Source organism: Melanotaenia boesemani, chromosome 1 (genome assembly GCF_017639745.1).
Source record: "Melanotaenia boesemani isolate fMelBoe1 chromosome 1, fMelBoe1.pri, whole genome shotgun sequence".
In the NCBI taxonomy this organism is placed as follows: Eukaryota; Metazoa; Chordata; class Actinopteri; order Atheriniformes; family Melanotaeniidae; genus Melanotaenia; species Melanotaenia boesemani.
In genome coordinates, this window is record NC_055682.1 from 8,859,941 (window position 1) to 8,880,509 (window position 20,569).

The window sequence follows — 20,569 nt, forward strand, 5'->3', positions numbered from 1 at the left end:
TGAAATGTATGTTGCACACCAACTGAGGAGGCAGTTTGCCAAAGTAGCCACTGCCTAAACAAGTAAACATGACTTCAAATGCAAACCAACAGTGGGAACAAAACACAGCCAGCTGGAAATATATAATCTGTTTACTGGCCAAAGAATCGTTTGGTAGGAAACAGCTCATATTTACATTAAATAACTGAGTCAATCCTGTGTTATTCTGTGCTTTCCTTTGGGAATGTTGTGCACTAGACTAGAAAATCACATGTCTCTTTCTCTTCAGAAATTAATCAAAAGGAGAAATATTTTGTCCTAAGCTTTGGAAACTGTCCAGTGTGTTCAGTGTTATCTCAAGGAGCTGGAGGAAAGACTGACACATTCATTTATGCAGCTGTGGTGCGCTGCATTCAGCCCTGAGCTTTACACTGCTTGGCTGAAACAGTGCATCAGCACAACTAATGATCAAAGGATTTGTCCTAGATTATGGACAACCATTAGTGTAATACTCTTTGTATGTGATCTGATGTAGATATACAGTACCTTGGAAATGTGGCTGTGTTGCAGAGTGTATACACTCTGCAACACAGCCAGAATATGTGGATGGTTTATAAGCCATCCACATATCCTGGAAAATAAAAACCTGGAATCTGCAGTGCAACCTGTTCTACAAAGACATATCTTCTTCAGTTATGAATCTTTTATCCAAGAGATAAACATAGATGCAACATGGACTGTCAGAATAGCTGTGCTTCTTGGTTGAGTGAAAATGCATAGGATATTTTTGCTCTGATGCACTTTCTGTTTTTATTCACTCCCTGCTTATTAGGTAACACAAAACATGAAAGGCCTCAACTTTTTAGATGATGGCTCTATTCTATAAATAGGAAACTGTGCCATAAATAATTGAATCACAGGCAGAAAGCATTAATACCCACAGTAAAAATTGTAAAAATTTAAATGAACAAATCAAAACATAAGGTCATAAATAAAACAGTGGCTCATCATTAGTGCTTCAGCTGCATATGAACCTACAATGATTCTTTTATTGTCAGAATTATCTTCAAAAAATGAATTGTGTGGTAAAGATTTTAGTGTTATCTCTCATTAGTGCGTGTTTGTCTATCACAGATGGTTGTAAATCCTCTGATGAAACACTCGTGACCTCCAATGGGAGACTGTCCCTTTCACTTGAGAGCCTATTAATTGTCTGCAATTATCCTTTGCAAGCACAGCATCTGTCAGAAGTATCGCTCCTCTTCCCACATGGATAAAAATGCCATATTGGTAAAGGTTGACTGCAACATTCACTATTTATTGCACAAAAGAGCTTGTACAGTTAAAATTTGCCATTACAGGTCTTAAAAAGACTGTGTCTTCCTACTGAGCAGCCCCTTTTTCTTTGTTTTAATGGAAAAAAAAAAAACATTTTAATTTGCTGAAACAACATTTTGCATACAGAAAATGAACAAAGGCAGTGCCTTTAAATTGATTCTGTTCATGGAAAATAATTAATGTGACCTTTGTAAACTAGCTTGTTTGATTACTTGATTACTTATGTTTGAGATGTGCTGTTCTGTATCACTGACGACTTATTCAAAGCTCCCTTGGTGCATTCATCATCTTTACATTTTAGTGCAAATTTCAAGAAACAAAATCACAGAAATGAGACAAACTAAGGAACTTATAAGGCAACAATTATAAATATATCAAAAATAGTCATTCGAGAAATATGTTCATTACAAAAATGGTACAAAGTTTTTGTCCTGTACCAGTGAGAAGGACATATTTTTTAGTTCCTCGACTGATTTCACAGCTTTGTATCCCAGCTGATGAAGTACCTTTTGACACATTGTTTGAGTGGATTCTACGATGTCGTAGGACAGTTTTAAGCGCCAACTCTCAGCATTAGCTGCTGAGTCTCTCACTGTACCAAACTTGTGTTTTGCTGAGGGCTCATTGCTGCCTCGAGTGTTTGCACGTATCCACTGTTTCACATTTTTATCCATAGGCAGCCCCAGAAAGTCATAGATCTCTTGTGTCTTAAGAAGTGGATTTTTAGCCAAATCCTCATATCGAACCAACATGTATTTCCCTTTCAACCAGTGGGGATGGCTGAGACCAGTTGAAACAGATCCAAAAAAGTCATCACAGATAACTGTAAGCTGATTCATGTCTAGATTATAGGGCCGTCTCCCTGTGGCCCTCCAAATACGCCACAGACGATATGGGTCCCTGAATGTCTCAATCCGTGATGACAGGATACCCCGTGGGTCTCTGACCAGTTGAATTACTTTAATGTTCAGCCGTGGGTCTTCAACCAAAGCACGTAGGTCTCCAATCTCCGGCACCCGGACAACTTTGATTGCAACATGCTTTTTTTCGTGACATGCCTCTGTTGCTAAGGTCATGTTTAAAGTTGCACACTTCCTTACACAGTCTCCTTCCTCCACATTAGCATCAGCAGGACCAAAAGCATCACATACAGGCTGCTGGCACAATGCTCGGCTGGCACCACGACGGAACAGTTTGTCCGTGGTATGGTTCGTGGGTGTTGGTTTGATGTAGTTCTCTAGGAAATAGAGGTCACAGCCATACAGGCTACGCAGAAGGTCTCGACTGGCACCTAATGTCACACGACGGTCTGCAGGATTGCGGTTGTGTGACTGACGTGGAACCAGTGTGGCATAAACATGATAAAGAGGCTCAAATAGGTAGAATATCTCCTGGTGCTGGTTCAGCAGTTGCCCGACAAAGGAAGAGCCACTACGTGTAGTGGCCAAAACCAATATGTGCAGTTTACGGGTGGCATTGATGGAAAAATAAGGATAGTCATCACAGCCTCCCCCGCCTGCTGTTCCTCGTTCAAAGGGAGGGTCTGTCTCCTGAGCCCCCAAACCACAGTTCTGGGGGCTTGGCAGCGGGCACAGCTGGAAAGGTTTGGAGGTGAGTGTCCGAATGGCTGTGTACTGGATGGCAATGGAGGCCAAGGCCAGCAGGATCACTGACTTCCAGGAACATTGCATGGCTGAACCACTTCATCTAGACTCAGCCATCTATGCCAGGTTGTCCCTGTGAATGAAGAAAATTTTTAATTTATTCTAGAAATTTCATTGAGTTTTACTTGTTTTTCAGAAAAAAAGAGTTAAATTCCTTTAACTGCCTCATAATGCAAATTTATATTGTATATTTCATATAGTGGCCTGTAATTTGGAAGATGCAGAATATTACAGTCCGATTTGATTTAAGTGTAGCAATTAAGAAAAAAGTAGCATGAATTGTGGTTGAGTTTACATTTAAAGATGAGTCATCAGTGATTTAAAGCTGCTTTTTAATTTGTGATTCTAAGGCCTGAATTGAATTCAGGTTAAACATTACCCAAATACTGAACATGAAAAGAATAAAAGCAAAAAAGGAAAAAGAAATGATGCACCTGTGACACAGAATCATGTGTCTTAATCATTTGATTTATCTCCCATTCTCCCGCCTGTGCTGCAGTGGACTTTCTACAAATTGAAAAAGATTAAAGGAAAAAAAAAAGAAGACGTTCTAGACCCCTGTTTTGGTTTCTCTCCAGTCAGCTGAAACTGCCTGCCAAAACACAGCAGCATCAGTGCCAAGATAACACTGGAGTACGTACAGTATTTAAAGTAAAAAAAAAAAAAAAAAAAAAAAAAAAACAGAAACATAGATATATTCAAAATAATTACAACAACTGTGATTACATAATTGCCCTGCATGGGTTAAAAGAACAATTACGAGCCACATAATTCTTGACGTACTGCAGCAAACATCCACTGTACATCCATTCTTGCTCTCCAGCTGTTCCAAAAAGTCAGCATCTGAGGACCTTATTCCCATGTTTATTGAAGGGGGGGTTAAAACAATGTAGTTTCAAGCTTCATTGTCATTGTCATGTCAAGGGGAAGTTGTACTCTAAGTAAAAAAATCTGAAAGTAGCAGAGCGGTGTGTCCCATGTAGGAATGTCAAACAATGCTCACAATGATAGACGGAGGCCTTCGCACTGGCAACTGGAATTAGGTAAATAAAATCACAACTTCTGAAGCCAACCATGGCACTTGACCCCCCCACCACCACCGCCACACACACCTTCACACGCATGCACGCAAACACACGAAAGAGAAAAGTAGCGATTCATAATACTATCTGTGCATAATGTGGAGAAATGCTGTTAAAATTTCTTGGATGAAAACAAAACAAAAACTGATTCCAGAAATAAGGAAACAAACAAAACTAATTATGTTCTCATCTGTCCAGACTGAGCGGGACCTTCTGCTGTTGTTGAGGATGACGATTATGGTTTGTTTAGTATTCTCACAATACAAAACACGACTTATGTCTATCGATGACAAACAGAGAACATCTATGCTTTCTTCTTAGAAACAATTTATATAAAAAGGTCATACTTTACTGCGACGGGAACAGGTTAGAGCTTTTTCAGGGATGCAGGCGTCCTAACCAATGCAGCGATAAGAGACAATATAGCACATATGAACGCATCCCACCCTGCTGCAAGTAGTGTAAAACAAAACCATATAAACTAAATCTCACAGTAATCCAACCATATAACAAAAATCACACAAATATAATAGTATAACATTACATTATACCGTATTGGTAGTTGTCTTCTCATGATGCGCTGAACAGTAGGCTACGTCCATGAATCGCGACTGGCTCCCTTAAAGTCCTAAACCGTTTTCCCAGCGCGCGCTGCTTCCTTGTTAGAACAGAATAAACGCGCCTGACACAACCCGTTAAACGAGGCGTTCAAGATCAACGACCGGCCTCAGACATGCGGAAAGCAAAAAGAAAGAAACAAAAAAAAAAAAAAAAAAAAAAAAAACGGTGAGTAGTGATAGAGAGACGCCGGAGCGGGCTGTGTTTATTATAAAGCAGCCAGGCGCTGGGACTGACCGGGATAAAACGGCAGCCAGGCTTTCTCTCCTGTGATGCGCAGAGGCTGAGCGCAGTGTGTGTGTGCGAGGTAGGCAACACAGGGACCGACTGTCTGGACCACCCCCGACCCCTCCCACTCTCCACCTGCCTCTCTCCCTCACTCTCTCTCACACATGCACACAGTCACACAAAAACGCTCTCCTCAACCACATCAACACGCCAAATCATTTTCACTCAGCCAGTGATTCCTTTCCCTTTAATTTGGCTGTGCAAATGTTTAATTTGCATTAGACTGCTATATTTTTTCCCGACTCAATGGCAGCAGCACCTTGTTTAGGTTCAGTTTGCGCACTTGTAATCGTTATTCCAGTGTTATGGAAAACGGGCGTGCAAACTGGAGGAGTGCTAAGGCGCTGAAAGGGTCTCTTCAGACTTAGGCATGAACTTATCGCATCAGCATAAACACCTCAGGCTCTGTTATTCTGCAAAGCCTCGTCAGGGTGTGTGCAGCCACATACAGGAGTGGATGGGCCAAAAATGAACATATGTCAGCATCTTCTGACATGCACGGAGACAACAAAATACATATCTTGAAAGACAAACACCGAGATGGGGGGAACGCAAGGTTAAAATGCAATGAAAACCATTTAAAAAATGTTTTGTGCGTGTGGGGGGGTATCCACTGTGGAATGGGCTTGGGGAGAAAAACAATATCCAGACATCCAAACATTCAAATCAACATATAAGTGAATAGTTCTCAGACAGAACAGAAATAAGGAGGGGTGCTAATCATCACAAGGGATGGTTAGCACTCCTAATAACAGGTTATTATGATTATGATTGTTAAATATATATGCAGAATACTGTTATTACTGATGCTATCATCATCATCATCATATGACTGCTTTCGCTCCATTATAGCATCATGTATTTTGGGGGATGGAAATCAGGGTGGTATTATATAGACTAATTATTATTATTATTATTATTATTATTAATAATAATAATAATAATATTATTATTGTTATTATTATTACATTGCTAAAATTGTATTTAAACATTGTTTATCAAACAAAGCCCTTTTCAAACAATTCATGCATATTAAAAACAAATGCATATTTTATATATTATATAAACACCATATGTATTATTATTGCGTCATTGTTACTGCAGATATTATATTATTACTGTTATTAGCATGAAATTACAAACATGTATTGTTGTTGAAGGAAATATTGATGAATATGCTGAATACTGTTATTATTGTTGTTTTATTATGACATAATGTAATGTATGGTACTACCTTGTGTTTATTATATAATAAATGTGACTGTTGTATGCTTAACTGTGATCATGATAAATGTTATCATTTTGGTTTCATTTATTTATTTTTTCTGTTGCCTTTCGATCAAGTAAACTGTCAAATCAAGTCAATCAACAGTTCATGTAAACTCATTAGAAAATATTTAAATATATTTGTGGATTGAGCTTTGTTCTCACAGATTCCACCAGATCGGCATCTTGAGATTTTGGTGACCAGGTGAACATCAGACTCTAAGTTGTTTTGAGCTTTTCCAGTTTTGGTGGGATCCACTGTTGTCCTGCTGTTGCTTATGTTTGTGGGGGTCCCTGGTCTGTAAAAATGTTTAGCCACACTGCAAGTGCCAAAATAACATTTCTGTGAATGTGTCAATGCAGATTTCTCCCAGTATCACATCATCATAGTAGATTAGTGAGAACTGAAAATGAAGACTTTGGGCTTATGAGAAAACAACTTATATATTGATAATATTTTTTTCTGTTAACAGTATCATCAAATTGGTTAATTAGAGGGATAACTGGCCCAGTTACTTTTACAAATATGCTACACGATTAGCAGCTTAGCACCAAGGACACTCACATAAACTGACAGAGTCTGCAGTGTAAGTACACATTAATAGCAAATCCACTGCATAAATTATCTGATTAATCCATAATTTAAGAGATATTCTAGAGAAACAGGCACATTTCCAACATCATACTAAATTTATAATATTTATGATGATGATGATGTAAGTATTAGACTGTCCTCCTGCCAAGTACAAGTCAACGTCTCACTGGCTCACAGGACATAATAACCTTTAACCTTAAGAATAAGCACAACTTCATCTTAGTGGATGTAAAATGTAAAATATGAGGGGCCGTTTGAGACATTATTCAGAATTACCCTCTCACAGACACATGTGAAATTTAAGTCATTCACACAGTATACTGAAACCTCTCATATATTATACTGAAATCATTCACACATTATAGTAAAACCTCTCGCATACTATACTGAAATACTCTCACATACTATACTGAAATCTCCTCTTATATACTATACTGAAATACTCTTAAAAACTATGCTGAAATCATTCACATACTACAGTGAAATTTCTAAAATCACATTTCACTAATATGTATGAAAGGAATTCTACTAATGTGTGTGAGAGGGAATTTCACTAGTATGTATGAAAGGAATACTACTAGTGTGTGTGAGAGGGAATTTCACTAGTATGTATGAAAGGAATACTACTAGTGTGTGTGAGAGCAAATTTCACTTGAAAAGGAAATCATTTCAGTTGAAATGGAAGTCACGTAGTAGAAAAAAACAGGAGCGCATTTTCAAAACAAACCAAAGAAGAAGAAGTTGGAGAACATCGTGACAGATGTTTTGCGAAAACCTATGCTGTATTAATACCTGTTCAGTCAGAAGTAATGGCCGAGTGATGCTAGGTGGCTAGTTAGTGTGTCCTCATTCAGACTTTCTACTGTCAGTTATCCGGTTGCTGTCGTGTTAGACCTAACCCTTCTAATAGTATCTGCTGAGGCCACTATAGTATTGAAAAAGCCAGCTGCTTCACTTAGTCATCATAAACTCATGACCACATCAATAGAATTAAACAATCCCACTGCCATTGAACAGAATCTGCACCTGCTATACTTGCTATACAAGTTGAAAATGTCCGTGTCCCGGCCACAAATTCTAATATAATGTTATAAATACAACAACATAGTTACTATCTCAGTTACATAAGCAACGTGCTTCAATACTGACTTAAACACTGACAAATGAAAACAGTAACATAGGGTTGAGAACTTCCTTTATCAAACACTGAGTCAAGGATGACACAGGGAGAGGCATTGCAGTATAGTATATGAGAGTATTTCAGTATAGTATGTGGGAGCATTTCAGTATAGCATATAAGAAGCAGTTTCAGTATAGTGTATAAGAGGTTTTATTATAATTTGTGAATGATTTCAGTATGATATATGAGAGGTTTCAGTATAATGTTTGAATGACTTAAATTTCACATGTGTCTGTGAGAGGGTAATTCTGAATAATGTCTCAAACGGCCCCTCATAGTAAAAACTGAATCCATGAAAGTAGAAAATCTACTTTAGTTTTTATAATTATAATGAACTTTATTCAAGTAGCACTTTTTTAAACAAACTGTTTCTCACAGATACAGATTAAAATTAAAATCGAGTAAAACTACTTAAAAAAACAAAACAAAACAAAACAAAACAACACAAAAAAAAACAATAAAATCTGCTAGTGTCAGGGAGAGTTTTTCCTTTAATGAAAAAGTTCTGTACCATTCAGAAAGGGCACCATTACTCACCATAACCTCATAAATATGCAGGCCTTTGGAAAGAATATGTAATATACTTGTGTCCCGAGTTTGTTACACACTGGCAGAGTCCAGGTTGGTGCAACCACAGAGTCCCGTCACCTCTGGGGGTGCTCTTAGGCTGTAACAATGTTTAGGTGGGTATTACATGTGAAACTCACATCAAAATCTCTGAAATCCAGGATCTAAAAAGAAAACTGTAATCCACTTCCTTTCATCTGTTAGTGCTTTTATTCTTCTGGCTGATCTGTGCCTATAAATGTTCATATGATGACTATGCTGAATAGACAGAGGTTACATTTAATGAAAGCCTTCAGTTAAAGAATATTGCCAACCAGATATATAGTAGTGTTCTTAGTACTAAAGGCATTAGGTAGTTAAATAAAGAAGAAGAGGGTTTTAATTATCTTAATTTCCTCCTAATGCCAATCAGATGATCAGGACAGGAATGAAAGACCTTGGAGTTGTTTGTGTCTGTATGTAGTGCTCATTTCTGCATTTGACATTCTCACTTCTTTATTCTGACATTGCCGACGTAGACTTATGCTTGCAAATGTAAAACCTGTCTTCAGATTTTAGTGTGTGTTCTTTCTCGGTCTCATTTGGTCAGAAATATCACGTGCAATGAAAGCTGAAGCTGTGTGAGAAGCTTTTATTGTGACAACATTATTCAAGATGACATAACACATGCACACACAGCCTCATCATTAAGCTATGCTGTTGATATACATGTCTTAACACACACACACACACACACATACACACAGACACATACATACATATACATATATATATATATATATAGTGGTTCATGTCTGTATTTGTGCTTATTCTTTCATCTCATATTATGCAACATCATCATGATCACTGCTACTGTAACTCTCAAATCAACTCAGAGGTGGAGGTTGTCTAAATTTGTGCAATGCATAAACTTGAAATTGACCAGATTGAAAAGGCCTAACTGCACAAAAAAGTGCAAAATGCCAGTAAATGTACATAATTACATCATAAATTTGTTCCCCTGATGGTGTCACTAATCTCTGGTTAATGCCTACATACCATTCCCTTGTAAAGATCACATGCAGTATCAAACACAAGTCATCTGCTCCATCAGGTCTTTGATTATATCTCGCTTTGCAGACATTTAAGGTCACATTTATTTGCCTATTCAATCGATGCTCTGAAGCTTCTTTTCAATTGTCTCAACTTTAAAGATGAAAGGGCTCAGGATGTGCTTATAGCAGTGCCACAGGGAGGCCAGTGAAGCAGCAGCTATACAGCTCTGATTCCATGGCTGTCCCCACAGTGTTTGTCAATGAGCCTGGTTTCTGGAAGCCTTGTCAAGGGACGCTCCCCCACACTGAAGCTGGGCTTCTGCTACAGTGCGATAGCCTTTCAGTGCATTATTGGGTAAGGCTATTCTTTCTCAGCATGCTATGAAAGGATTTGTAATAGATTCATAACATGCCAGGCTAAATAATGTGTGTTGGGGGCTGGAGGGGTGGGGGTGCTGGCTTTGTTCTTCTCTCCATCATCTTTATGCCAGCGGCAGAAGCTGGGTTTTTGTATCAGGATTTTTTTCCATTCATCACTTAGAATTTCAAGGGATTGTCCCACTCTTAACAAAATGGAAAACACAGATCACAAAGCTTCCCTTAGTATTTCTATGGAGTTGATTTTTTTTTATTTGACACAAAATTACATAACCTGCAATAATGCAAGAACACCAAAAAAAAAAAAAACACTTTCCATTTTAAAGGTGTTACACATCTGAGAATAAAAGTAGATAAAATTGGGAAAAGAAAAAAATGTGTGTGTTTTTTTTTATGTGAGGCCTGTACTATGTAGCAGGATTAATGGCTTAGCAGGGTAATTCAAGGTTCAACTACAGAGTTTTGATGTCCCAAGCTGTGTCCCAATTCAGGGGCTGCATGCATCCAAGGCTGCATTTCTGATTACATCACACAGGTGCAGCAACAGCCGTCACATTTTCAATGCTCTTCCCAATAAATCCTGCAAATGCATCCTTTACCAGGTTGAGGATACACCAGGGTGTATTCTTTGTGGCCTAGCATATATCCACATTCATTGCATGGTCATTACATTTTGAATCAGTTAATTCTTCAAATATAGAAAAAAGGGATAACCTTCAACTCTAAACTCTCAGTCGTTTGCAAATGAAAATTTGCAACCGTTCTTAGATTAGTGACGACAGATTGTTCTCCAAGCTCTGTGCTGATCTTTCTCTTTCTTGGCATTGTGTTGGCACACTCTTGAATGCTGCAGATTAATATACAGCTAGATCTTTTCCTTTGAAAGAGGTGCACAAACTGATAATGACCAGTTTATCAATTGAATTTGATTAGCTGCACCTGGCTGCTACTTAATTGTTATGGAGACAGTGGGAATGCTCTTACTTTTTCCTCATACAGCTTCTGTATTTTAGCTCAAATTTAGATTTAATGGCAAGTTGTTTTATGTGATGTTTTGCTGTTTAACATTATATTGACTTTATTTTAAGACAGAAGGATTTTTTTTTTATAACCTGATCCTCAAAACCTCAGAGTTGTATGAAGGTGTAATACCTTTTGCAAGGAGTTAGAACATTCTACCTACCACTCTACCACATCTGAACACCACTTTATAAGCTGATTTTATATATCATGCAGAATTTTTACACAAGTACACCTTTAAAAAATGGCCCTTAACGGAGTTGCCAACTTTTTCTTTTTTAATGTGATATTTACAGAATTGGGATGGTATCACACCAGAGATACATTTTGTCAAGCAGCACTAACAGAATTCATACAAAAACGTAAAACAAGCACAAAAAAAAAAGACAGGCTTTCTCTACTAAGAAAGGGATTTCTTACAATCAAAGTTCTATTTTACTTTATTTTCAGTCATAGACAAACGTAGATTTAGGTGATGGAGAGAGAAACAGTTGTATTGAGATCACCTGCTAGTGCTGTAAGAAAAAAGCTGTGATGGCTCTGTGCAACTGTGTTGAGCAGCAAGAAAAGAGCACATGAGCGAGGATGCTTTTAGATGTTGTATACCTGACATTTATCTGAAACTGATAGCAGTGTTGTTGTTCTGTCTTTGTTTTATGCTTCTATTTCACTTTTCATGTATATGTTTGAAGAAAAAATAAAAATCTTGTACTTATGTAATATACCTGACTGATATCTCACCACGGTGGATCCAGGTTTAAATAATTCAACCAAATATTTTTTTTAAATAATGTTGTAGCCCAATACTACTGTTGGTATATTTAATTGAGTATCCCAACATGTCCTCTAAACATTCCTTTTAGTTTAAATTGTTGAAACATTTTAGCTCCAAAATATATATACCAAAATCAAGCTGAATAAAATAGCCATGATCTACATGTCATGGCGGGGTGAAGTTTTGGCTCAGCTTCAGGGGAAGATGTGGATCAGTTGGTTCAGAGGTCAATGGCAGGTGAGCTAGATTAGTGCAGCTGTGGAGCACTAATAATGAGCCTACATCATTCTTTTTATGTTAAGTTATGTGCTGAGGCCTGAGCCAGCCACACGTCAGCCTAGCTTCGCTGTTTACAGAACACGTCACCTGTCTGTATTAGTGACCCAGACATCAGCAGACATGCAATTTTGCTTTGCAGTTGAATGTGGGGCACACTAGAGCAGCATCAGGTCTGACTGTGGGTCTGTAACAGGAAAGAGCCCTAAACTAAGAGTCACTGTTAAACCAGCCTAGTGCAGGTGAGGAGCCAGTACTAATTTGGATCCACGTGTTTTAGGGCCCAAACATTTTTAAATGTCAGTTTGAGCTGAATAACGTATCACTACATTAAACCAAGTTTTAGCAAGCGTAGAATGTATTTACTCGACTGAAACCTTGGACTAAATAAACATAGAATTAAATGTAAAAAGATTTCTAGATATACATATCATATATCGTAACCCTAGTTAAGAGCTGGTGATTACCTCATGCCAGTATCACTGTCCAAGCGATGCCTTGACTTGTAAAAAACCCTCCATTCATCATCAGTAAAGTTTTGAATGAAAGGAAAGCAAGGTGAGTGATGGTTGGCAGTGTTCGAGTGCAGAGCAGCCTTGAACAGTTCACATTCAATTTTCAAGCACAACTCCAGTGTTTGAGCACATGGCTCATTCACTGAGCTCCACTTTTTCTGTCAGGCTCATCGGCATCATCAGGTGCTTTTACCAACTGTGTAGCAGAAAATTCCCAAATTTATTTCTAACTGATAAAAAAGTCACTTTTGACTTTTGTAAAATCTTTATTGAAAATAATCTGTAGAAATTAGATTTTACTATCAGTCTGTCATTTAAACACGTATACATGAATTTCAGAATGTCATATTCTAATATTTACACAAATTTATCAGTAATTAATATGAAATCACAACTTAATTCATATTAAATTAATAAGTATTTTCATGTTTAAATCTTTGTTATTTGTAAGGAAAGCACTGTTTGTTTGAGTAAGCCGCACTTAACATGTGTTAATGTAATAATTTAAAAAGAACATTTAATTAATCCCGAAGGGGAATTATAATGTTGTAGTTGTGTGGGTGTTTTTCTTTTTTTGTTTGTTTTTTTTTTTTTTTGTAGTAATTAAACATCTATACTTTTCCTTAAAAACATTAAATTACATTTAGAAAATAATGGCTGCAGTCATGACATGATGTAATTATAAGGACATAATGTCAGTGAACATACTGTATATATATATATATATAGTTAAAAAAATAAAATAAATAAAAAATAATTAAAACAAAGGACAAAAATTTTATCTACACAATTATTAATAAAAAAACAGAAGAGATCACAAGAAACAGACTAAACTAAAGCACCAACATTAAAATAACAACATGCTAATACAACATCACAGTTTGTGTGTCTGTGTCTCTTTTCGACATGACAGGTCACCTTATGAAATTCACACCTTTTACAAACAAGCAGAAGCAGAGAAACACTTGTTTTACTGAGAATAAGGATCGTAACAGCAGCCAATCTAATATCACTGAACACCACAGGATTTTTAGGACTCTGGCAGTGAAAGGTTGATGATTGATTGTGATGGATGCAGTTGTTGCAGGAATGTTATCTAAAACACACAGAAACATTGCTTTGGTGATTGTGATTCTTGACATTCACCTGAAATATGGCTGGCAGAGTTGGGACCCAGCGGATGGAACCGACAGGCCAAAGTCAAATCTGCACTCTGATTCTTAAACAGTCATTGCTTCCTTTCTACTAACCAGATTTAACATCCCTTTAATCTCATAGCTTCTAGCTTTGTCTAAATTGACATCTGTTCTTTTCAACAGAATTGCTCAGAAAAGACTTGGGTTCCCATCACATGAAACTGGACCATTTCATCCATGATAAATGCTTCCTGTGTCACAAAAATTACCAAATAAGTGGACTATTTACCAATATTTGAATTAATCTAAGTCATCCAAGTTCTAAAATCCAAAGTAAATGTTGTTTCAGTTTCTTTTAGTCCTTGTGTCATAAAAAAGTAAGTATATACATATGCAGACATCATTTAGTGAGTATGATACACTGCCCACACACAGTGGAAAAATGGCCAGAGACACACTGATACAAATGTTTTTAACTGAAAAAAACAAATGTAATATTTTTGACATTTAAACAGCCAGTAACAACAAGCTTTAGTGGAATCAGTCACTGCTTTATGCTACATAATCCTTCCCCTCTCGCTCATGAAGATGCTTCTTTAGTGAACACCAAACAATTCATGCTAACTTTAGCTCAGGGAGGAAAACGAGAGAAGATTCCTGTTAAAGCAACGCTGTTGCTTTATTTTTTTTTTTTTTTTTATAAATAAATAAATCATTTAGGGAAGCAGTCCTATTACATGTTTTAATCCCTGGTCTTGAATTTACCCTGCAATGGAGAAGGTCAGGCTTCCAGGATTACCACAACCTACCATAGTGATACACCCTGATAAGAGTGATCAATACCAGGAACAATAATAAGTAAAAGATTATGATTGAGTCCACAGCATGACTGTATGAACAATAATCGTTGCAAACAATAATTTTTGGCTCACTCAGAGCAATTTGAATGATTAAAAAAACACAACAAAAAAAGGAAATCCAATTACAAATACTCTTGCATCAACTCTGCAGTCTTGTTGAAAGATGAAAAGCTGAAAGGCTGTGTTTCACACTGTGTTTTTATTCACATTCTTCACTGTAAGAATAAAAAGAGAAATTGTGCATCTCGCTGATGCCGTTTGCTGGTTCTGACTTTTTCTGAACATCACAATAGGCCAAAAATTGCACCTAAAAAGCATCAATTACCTGAGAGACGCTTCCAAAATGTCTTTGCTAGGAAGTTTTATTTATTTATTCTTTAATGTTCTTTCTTGTGATTGGCAGAATGTAAAATTGATGTAGTCTCATAAATGATATTGAATGCAGTTAGTTCTCCTAACAGAGTGGGAGAGTCTCCTCACAGCCACTCCCCCTGTCAAAATAAATTGTAAGGACCAGGTGCAGCTGGAGGGTGCAGCACATGCTTGGTGACATGATGCTGTTTGCAGATGTACGTACAGCAAGTGGATGCTCACACAGTTACTGTTCTATTCCTCTTGCTGTCCATAGCCCATAAGAAGCAAGCCAAATTTGTGGCTCAAAAAGACCAGAGTTGGAACTGAAGTTACGTCTTTAATCCATTAATCCTGCTTTATAGTAAATGCCTCCAGTGTAACAACAAACATAAGCAGGCGCTAGGAACCTTGTACTGGATTGCTGCAAGAATAATTTGTTTGTGTGTGTGTTCTACAGTATCCTTTGGAGAATAAATGTATCATAAGTTAATAAAAAGTAATTTAATAAAATAAATGTTTGTTTTTTTGTTAAAGGTCTACAGAAATGTACATTTTATATATTTATATTTAACATATAATTAAAAACAGGTTTCCATGCGTAACAAAATGAGCTTTTTTTTTTTTTTTGTTGTTCATTTTAAGGATTAATGGCAGGAAATAAAGTCTGCAACATTTAAAATGTCCTTTGTTTTATTGGACAGTGACAACACACGGATATTTATAAACAAAAGACTGTTTTCACCTTTTTTCTTTACCTTGAGGGGAAATAATCAGCCATGAAGATATAAGCCACATGTTTCAACGTTAAATTCTGTTTACAATGACACTTTATTTGTTTGGCTTTGTGGGGACAAATAGTTCTGTTTTCACATTTACTGTTGCTGTGAAGACACTGTAAGGTAGTGTTTCATCAAAAAGTAAAACACAGAAGTTGAATTGGGTCAATGAGCCTCCATATATGGGATATCTATAAGTAGCCATTTAGAAAGTTTCAATGTCTCATTTACATCTGATGTACAGCGTTAAAAAAAGTCTACTTAATAAGCTGATAATGTATGAAGAATATTCCGTTATTCAACTCAGTTTAGCCACATGTTTCTTTCTTTCACATTATTTTTTTAATTGTTTGAAACTGGCTTCTGATTCTGGTTTCACCAAGTTTATATGGTGATTTTGTGATTGCATGTTTAAAAAAAAAGAAAAAGAAAGAAAAAACACTTCAGATAGTTTTTAAGTTAAAAGGATTGTTTCCTTCAATCAAACATTTTTTCCTTTATCTGTGTTAAACATTGTATCCAACAGAACTCTGCTTAGTTTTGGTTCAGTTTATTTGATCTTATTCTTTTTTTGTTGGAACAATATGCTATCAGAGTGAGCCTTGATTATTTTTTGAAGACTAAAATAGGTGTTGGGAGACTTTTTGGTATTCAGCACAAAAAACGACCCAGCACTGAATATGTAAGTGGTCTGAAAAATCTTCCATCTCCAACAGCCACAGTTATAGCTTTATGAGCTTCAGACTGCTTGAAATTCCAACTACACACTGTCCCCTCAGGATGAGCTTTATGCTGTGTAAACCCAAAGAACCGCTGCTGTCATTCTGCTGTTCTGGCTTTTTTTGTCAAATGTCTTTTCAATCAAATAAGCACCATATATCCCGTCTCTCAATGCATCCATATGTATGGGGCCCCAGGTCTGATAGAAAACTCTTAAACCTTGGAGAAAAAATAACAATATGACATTTGAGATATCCTCACTGAACACACAAAAGGTCAGAATTGGCTGCAACAAAAATCTTCAGCCAGTTTAATTACTGGAGCATATTTTGAGATATTTAAACCCCCGTTTAATTATGTTTAAACCCCAAGATGAACAACTTGTGATTCAAAGGTTATTATATTTGCAAAGCAAGCTGACGTCTATAATTTTCACGTAATATGAAGATATTAATTCTGTAAGCAACTGCTATGTTTCATGGCTTATAATGATGCTAGCCAGTGTGCTACTCATCATCTGTCAACTATATCAAGGTTCGCTAGACAAATCATTTTTAATTAGCACTATGATAAAAAAAACAATGACAAATTATGATAAAAAACTTTGAAACTATGTTCTCCTAGCATTTTTTCTATTCTATTCTTGCCATTCAAATAAATAAATAAATAAACAGGCACCAAAGTACATTTATATGGATGTTGAAAATATAAATTAATATGAAAACTAAATTTTGAGATCACAAAGGTTTTCCATGACTCACTGCATTCAAACAATTAGGTTATTAAAGTTGAGTATAGCAGAAAAAAATATGAATTTCTGAAACAGCCATAAAAGACCAGAACAATGGCCAAATAATTAGATTTTTAAAATTATAACAGAGCTGTGTTCTTTTCCTCTTCGTTTTTTGTTTTAGCTGCCGTGTTCTTTTCCTTAAAATGGTGGGTTGCGCCCATTGAAGCTGTTCACTGGCTTTATTACTTAAATGAAAAGCATTAATGTGTATAACTGTGTGATAAAGGAGCTATGGTGAGAAACAGGAGGCATTTTGACATGCAGATCAAAGGTTTAATTAACAAAACTAAAGGCACTGCAAAGGCAGATAAAAACAAAAAATAATGTGTATTATATAATATAGGTAGTATAACCACATTTAAATGTACTCAGTTCCAGTGGTCTGGTCACATGAACCCTGTAAATTAACGCCACAGGAAACGGCACCAGATGTTTCCCATATGATGACATTGGGGTGATGTCAGAAGTAAGGAATTTTATTGGTTTGTGAACCTATATAAGGCAAGATAAACATGGTTAGAGGGATTTCTACAAGTGTCCGAGAGACCTCACAGAATGCTGAAAATTTGTTTTAATATGTCACTTTTTGTAGTAAACCTTTTTTATTATTCATCAAGTTGGCATCCAGAGCTTTTTTTCCCTGCAAACTATCTTTTCCACACCACCTGCTTCAAGTAGTTCACATCATGAACCAGAGAGAAGGTCACCTCAAACGTGACAAAAACAAAACTAAGAGGCAAACGAGAAACACAAGAAAGACACTAGGGAAATGACAATCTGGCAGCAAACAAATTAAACAAAGGGTGTATATATACACTGAGATGAACTAACTAAACAAAACAAGGAGCAGGTGAAAAACTAGCAAGTGACACCAGGAAGCGAGCAGAACAGATCAGAAGGGAATTAACTAAAACAGGAAAAAAACAAAGTAGGACAATAAAATCCAGAAACTAAAATGACGATAGAAAAACAAGAACTAAACCAAAAATCCACAGATCGTCACAATGGAAAAATTGGTAACATCTGAATTGTGCACTTAAACATATTTGATTTTGCCTCCATCTGTGGACTATGTTATCAATGTCGTTGAATTGTACAGCTCACATAGTCATGATTGGCAAGACCTGTAAGTATGTAGCTGCAGTTGTTGGTTCATATGAGCATCATAGCAGGGGAAGAAGCGAAACATTCATGCTATGATGAGCTGCTGCAGCAGTGTACAGCTGTCAGATGGAAACTGGGGCAGGTATCAGTAATGAGCCTCAACTCTCCGCATAAATGAATTTGGTTTAGTGGTCTTGATAAAAATCAGTCTGTTACACCTCTTGGCTATCTCTTTGTCAGCCAAGAGATTGGAGCAACTGTAGCTGAGGTAACTCAGAAACAATGGAAACGACAATGTTATGTCAGCGTAAAAAAATGAGTGGTACTTGTAATGCTGGTATTTGCAGTTGTGTGGTAGCATGACAGACGTCCTCAATGATTCATGATTCAGTGTTGGCTCTTATCTAAATGAATTTGCTATGTGCAATTTCAATGACTCCTCAGGATATCTGGCCATCACACATCCACCTTCTGACAGACCCATCAACATTTTTTTGCACATGCTAGAGAAGTGAATGTATTTAGCGTATACTTCATAACATAATTACCTTGACCAGGGATAAATGATAGCTTAGTTCCTACCATCCTGCTATCAGTCTGAAAACAACTGGATGTGACTGGAGTTCATTTTCGAATGCAGGGTACAGACCATGTTCCAGACTATTTGTTATGGATGTCACAAATCCTTCATATTTCTGCTATTTCATTTAAATCCTCTATAGTCCCACTCTCCGGGTATTTGAGTCAATCTTGAAGTTGGATTAAGTCTCCATTAGCTACTTTTCATCCCGTAGCACCAATCCAGGGACAGCAGTTCTGAAGATATAGACATTAGCATTGTAACCAGTTAACACACGCTGTAGAAATGTGTCTGTAAACAAACTGCTCTGCCAACTGCAGATCAAAAGGAGCTTCACATTAGCCTTGCACATGTCCATCTTTACTTTCTGCCCTAATTCATTTTATTTGTTGATTGCAGTTTGTTGCGGATCTCAGACATTCATTGGATGAGGAAATAATGAGATAATACATTTATATACAATTAAAAACAAGACAGACAAAAAGAAACCACCTAAAAATGAAAAAGTCAGCACGTTCTCAATGTGAGGACAATATCTGATGAGAAGGAAATCCCTATTTTGCCTCTGAAGGGCAATAACAGACTGTACTGGCTAAAGATATAGCCTCTTAAAGATCCTGATCAGATGACTATGGTTTTAAAATCCTTAGTGTTTGCATCACAAAATACGTCACTTCATTGCAATACAAATAATTTCAGGAATTATTTCTGCACAACACTGAAACCTATTGTCATTTCTGCTTCTACCTGTGAAAGACAGAGCATGATGTAAGCTGTAGTGGTTGGCCAAGCTGAATGAGGAGAAAGACTGGCAAAAGCAGAAACAAATTAATTTTTTCACAGCAGTTATGTTCTGACCCTGTCAGAAGATGCCAGGTTGGCAGATTTTATGAGTGCACCTGGCTTTTTTACAGGTTTCTGGAACTTGTTTAATCAGGGCCACGGTCAACATAAGAATAAGGGCAGTGTAGGTTTTTGGGATGAACAAAGTGTTTATATCCACAAGGGCTAGTTCTTTGTCATCACATTCAAACTATAATTCTCTTTAACCTGTAACCATCCTATAATCCTAATGTGTTTATTTTTATAATCATGACACAACAGTCAACCATTTCAACCAAGCTGGTTTTTAGCCACCACTACCACCACCCTCACCCCAGCCCCCACCCTTAAACCCTCAGAAACACAAGCAGCAAGAGCATGTTATCAGGCTGCCATGGAATTACTGAACCTCCATGAGTCGTTCCACTTCTATGACTGGCATGTAATGTGCTTGTGGGATGACTCCTTTACGTGTGACAGACATCTTAAATGCTAGATTAGAGAACTGTGATTTATCTCAAAAGGCTAAAAGGAAATGAACAGCCTACCAGTTGAATCATTCTCTCTCTGCAGGATACCCATCAGACCCTGTTATTTTTTATCTTGTATATTGACAGACTAGGAGATTACGTGTAATTATGGAGATAAGAGAAATTAAAGGGCTCTGTTCTCTTTGACCTGCTTAATGCAGTGGACTAAAATCTGAGTCCTGAAAACCCGTTTACATGTGGCAGATTTGCATTGTTGTGGCATGGTGTACCAACTCAACCAAAGTGAATAGATAATTGACTAAATTAAAGCTTTAAAACAACTCCTAAAGTCATGATACCTATTACTGGTGTTTGTTAT

At 36.9% G+C, this 20,569-nt stretch overlaps 1 protein-coding gene across 2 annotated transcripts; it reads right to left on the minus strand.

Moving 5' to 3' along the window:
- Window positions 1-568: 568 nt before the first annotated feature.
- chst1 (carbohydrate (keratan sulfate Gal-6) sulfotransferase 1) lies at window positions 569-5,004 on the minus strand. 2 transcript variants are annotated; one of them, XM_041993441.1, is made up of 2 exons: window positions 4,615-5,004; window positions 569-3,054 (listed from the first exon to the last, which is right to left on the minus strand). In XM_041993441.1, exon 2 carries the CDS (start codon window positions 3,006-3,008, stop codon window positions 1,722-1,724), a length of 1,287 nt encoding a protein of 428 aa, XP_041849375.1. In that variant the 5' UTR covers window positions 3,009-3,054; window positions 4,615-5,004; the 3' UTR covers window positions 569-1,721. The 2 variants fall into 2 exon arrangements, with proteins under 2 accessions (XP_041849375.1, XP_041849385.1); XM_041993451.1 differs by lacking the exon at window positions 4,615-5,004 and adding an exon at window positions 3,416-4,200.
- Window positions 5,005-20,569: the final 15,565 nt, after the last annotated feature.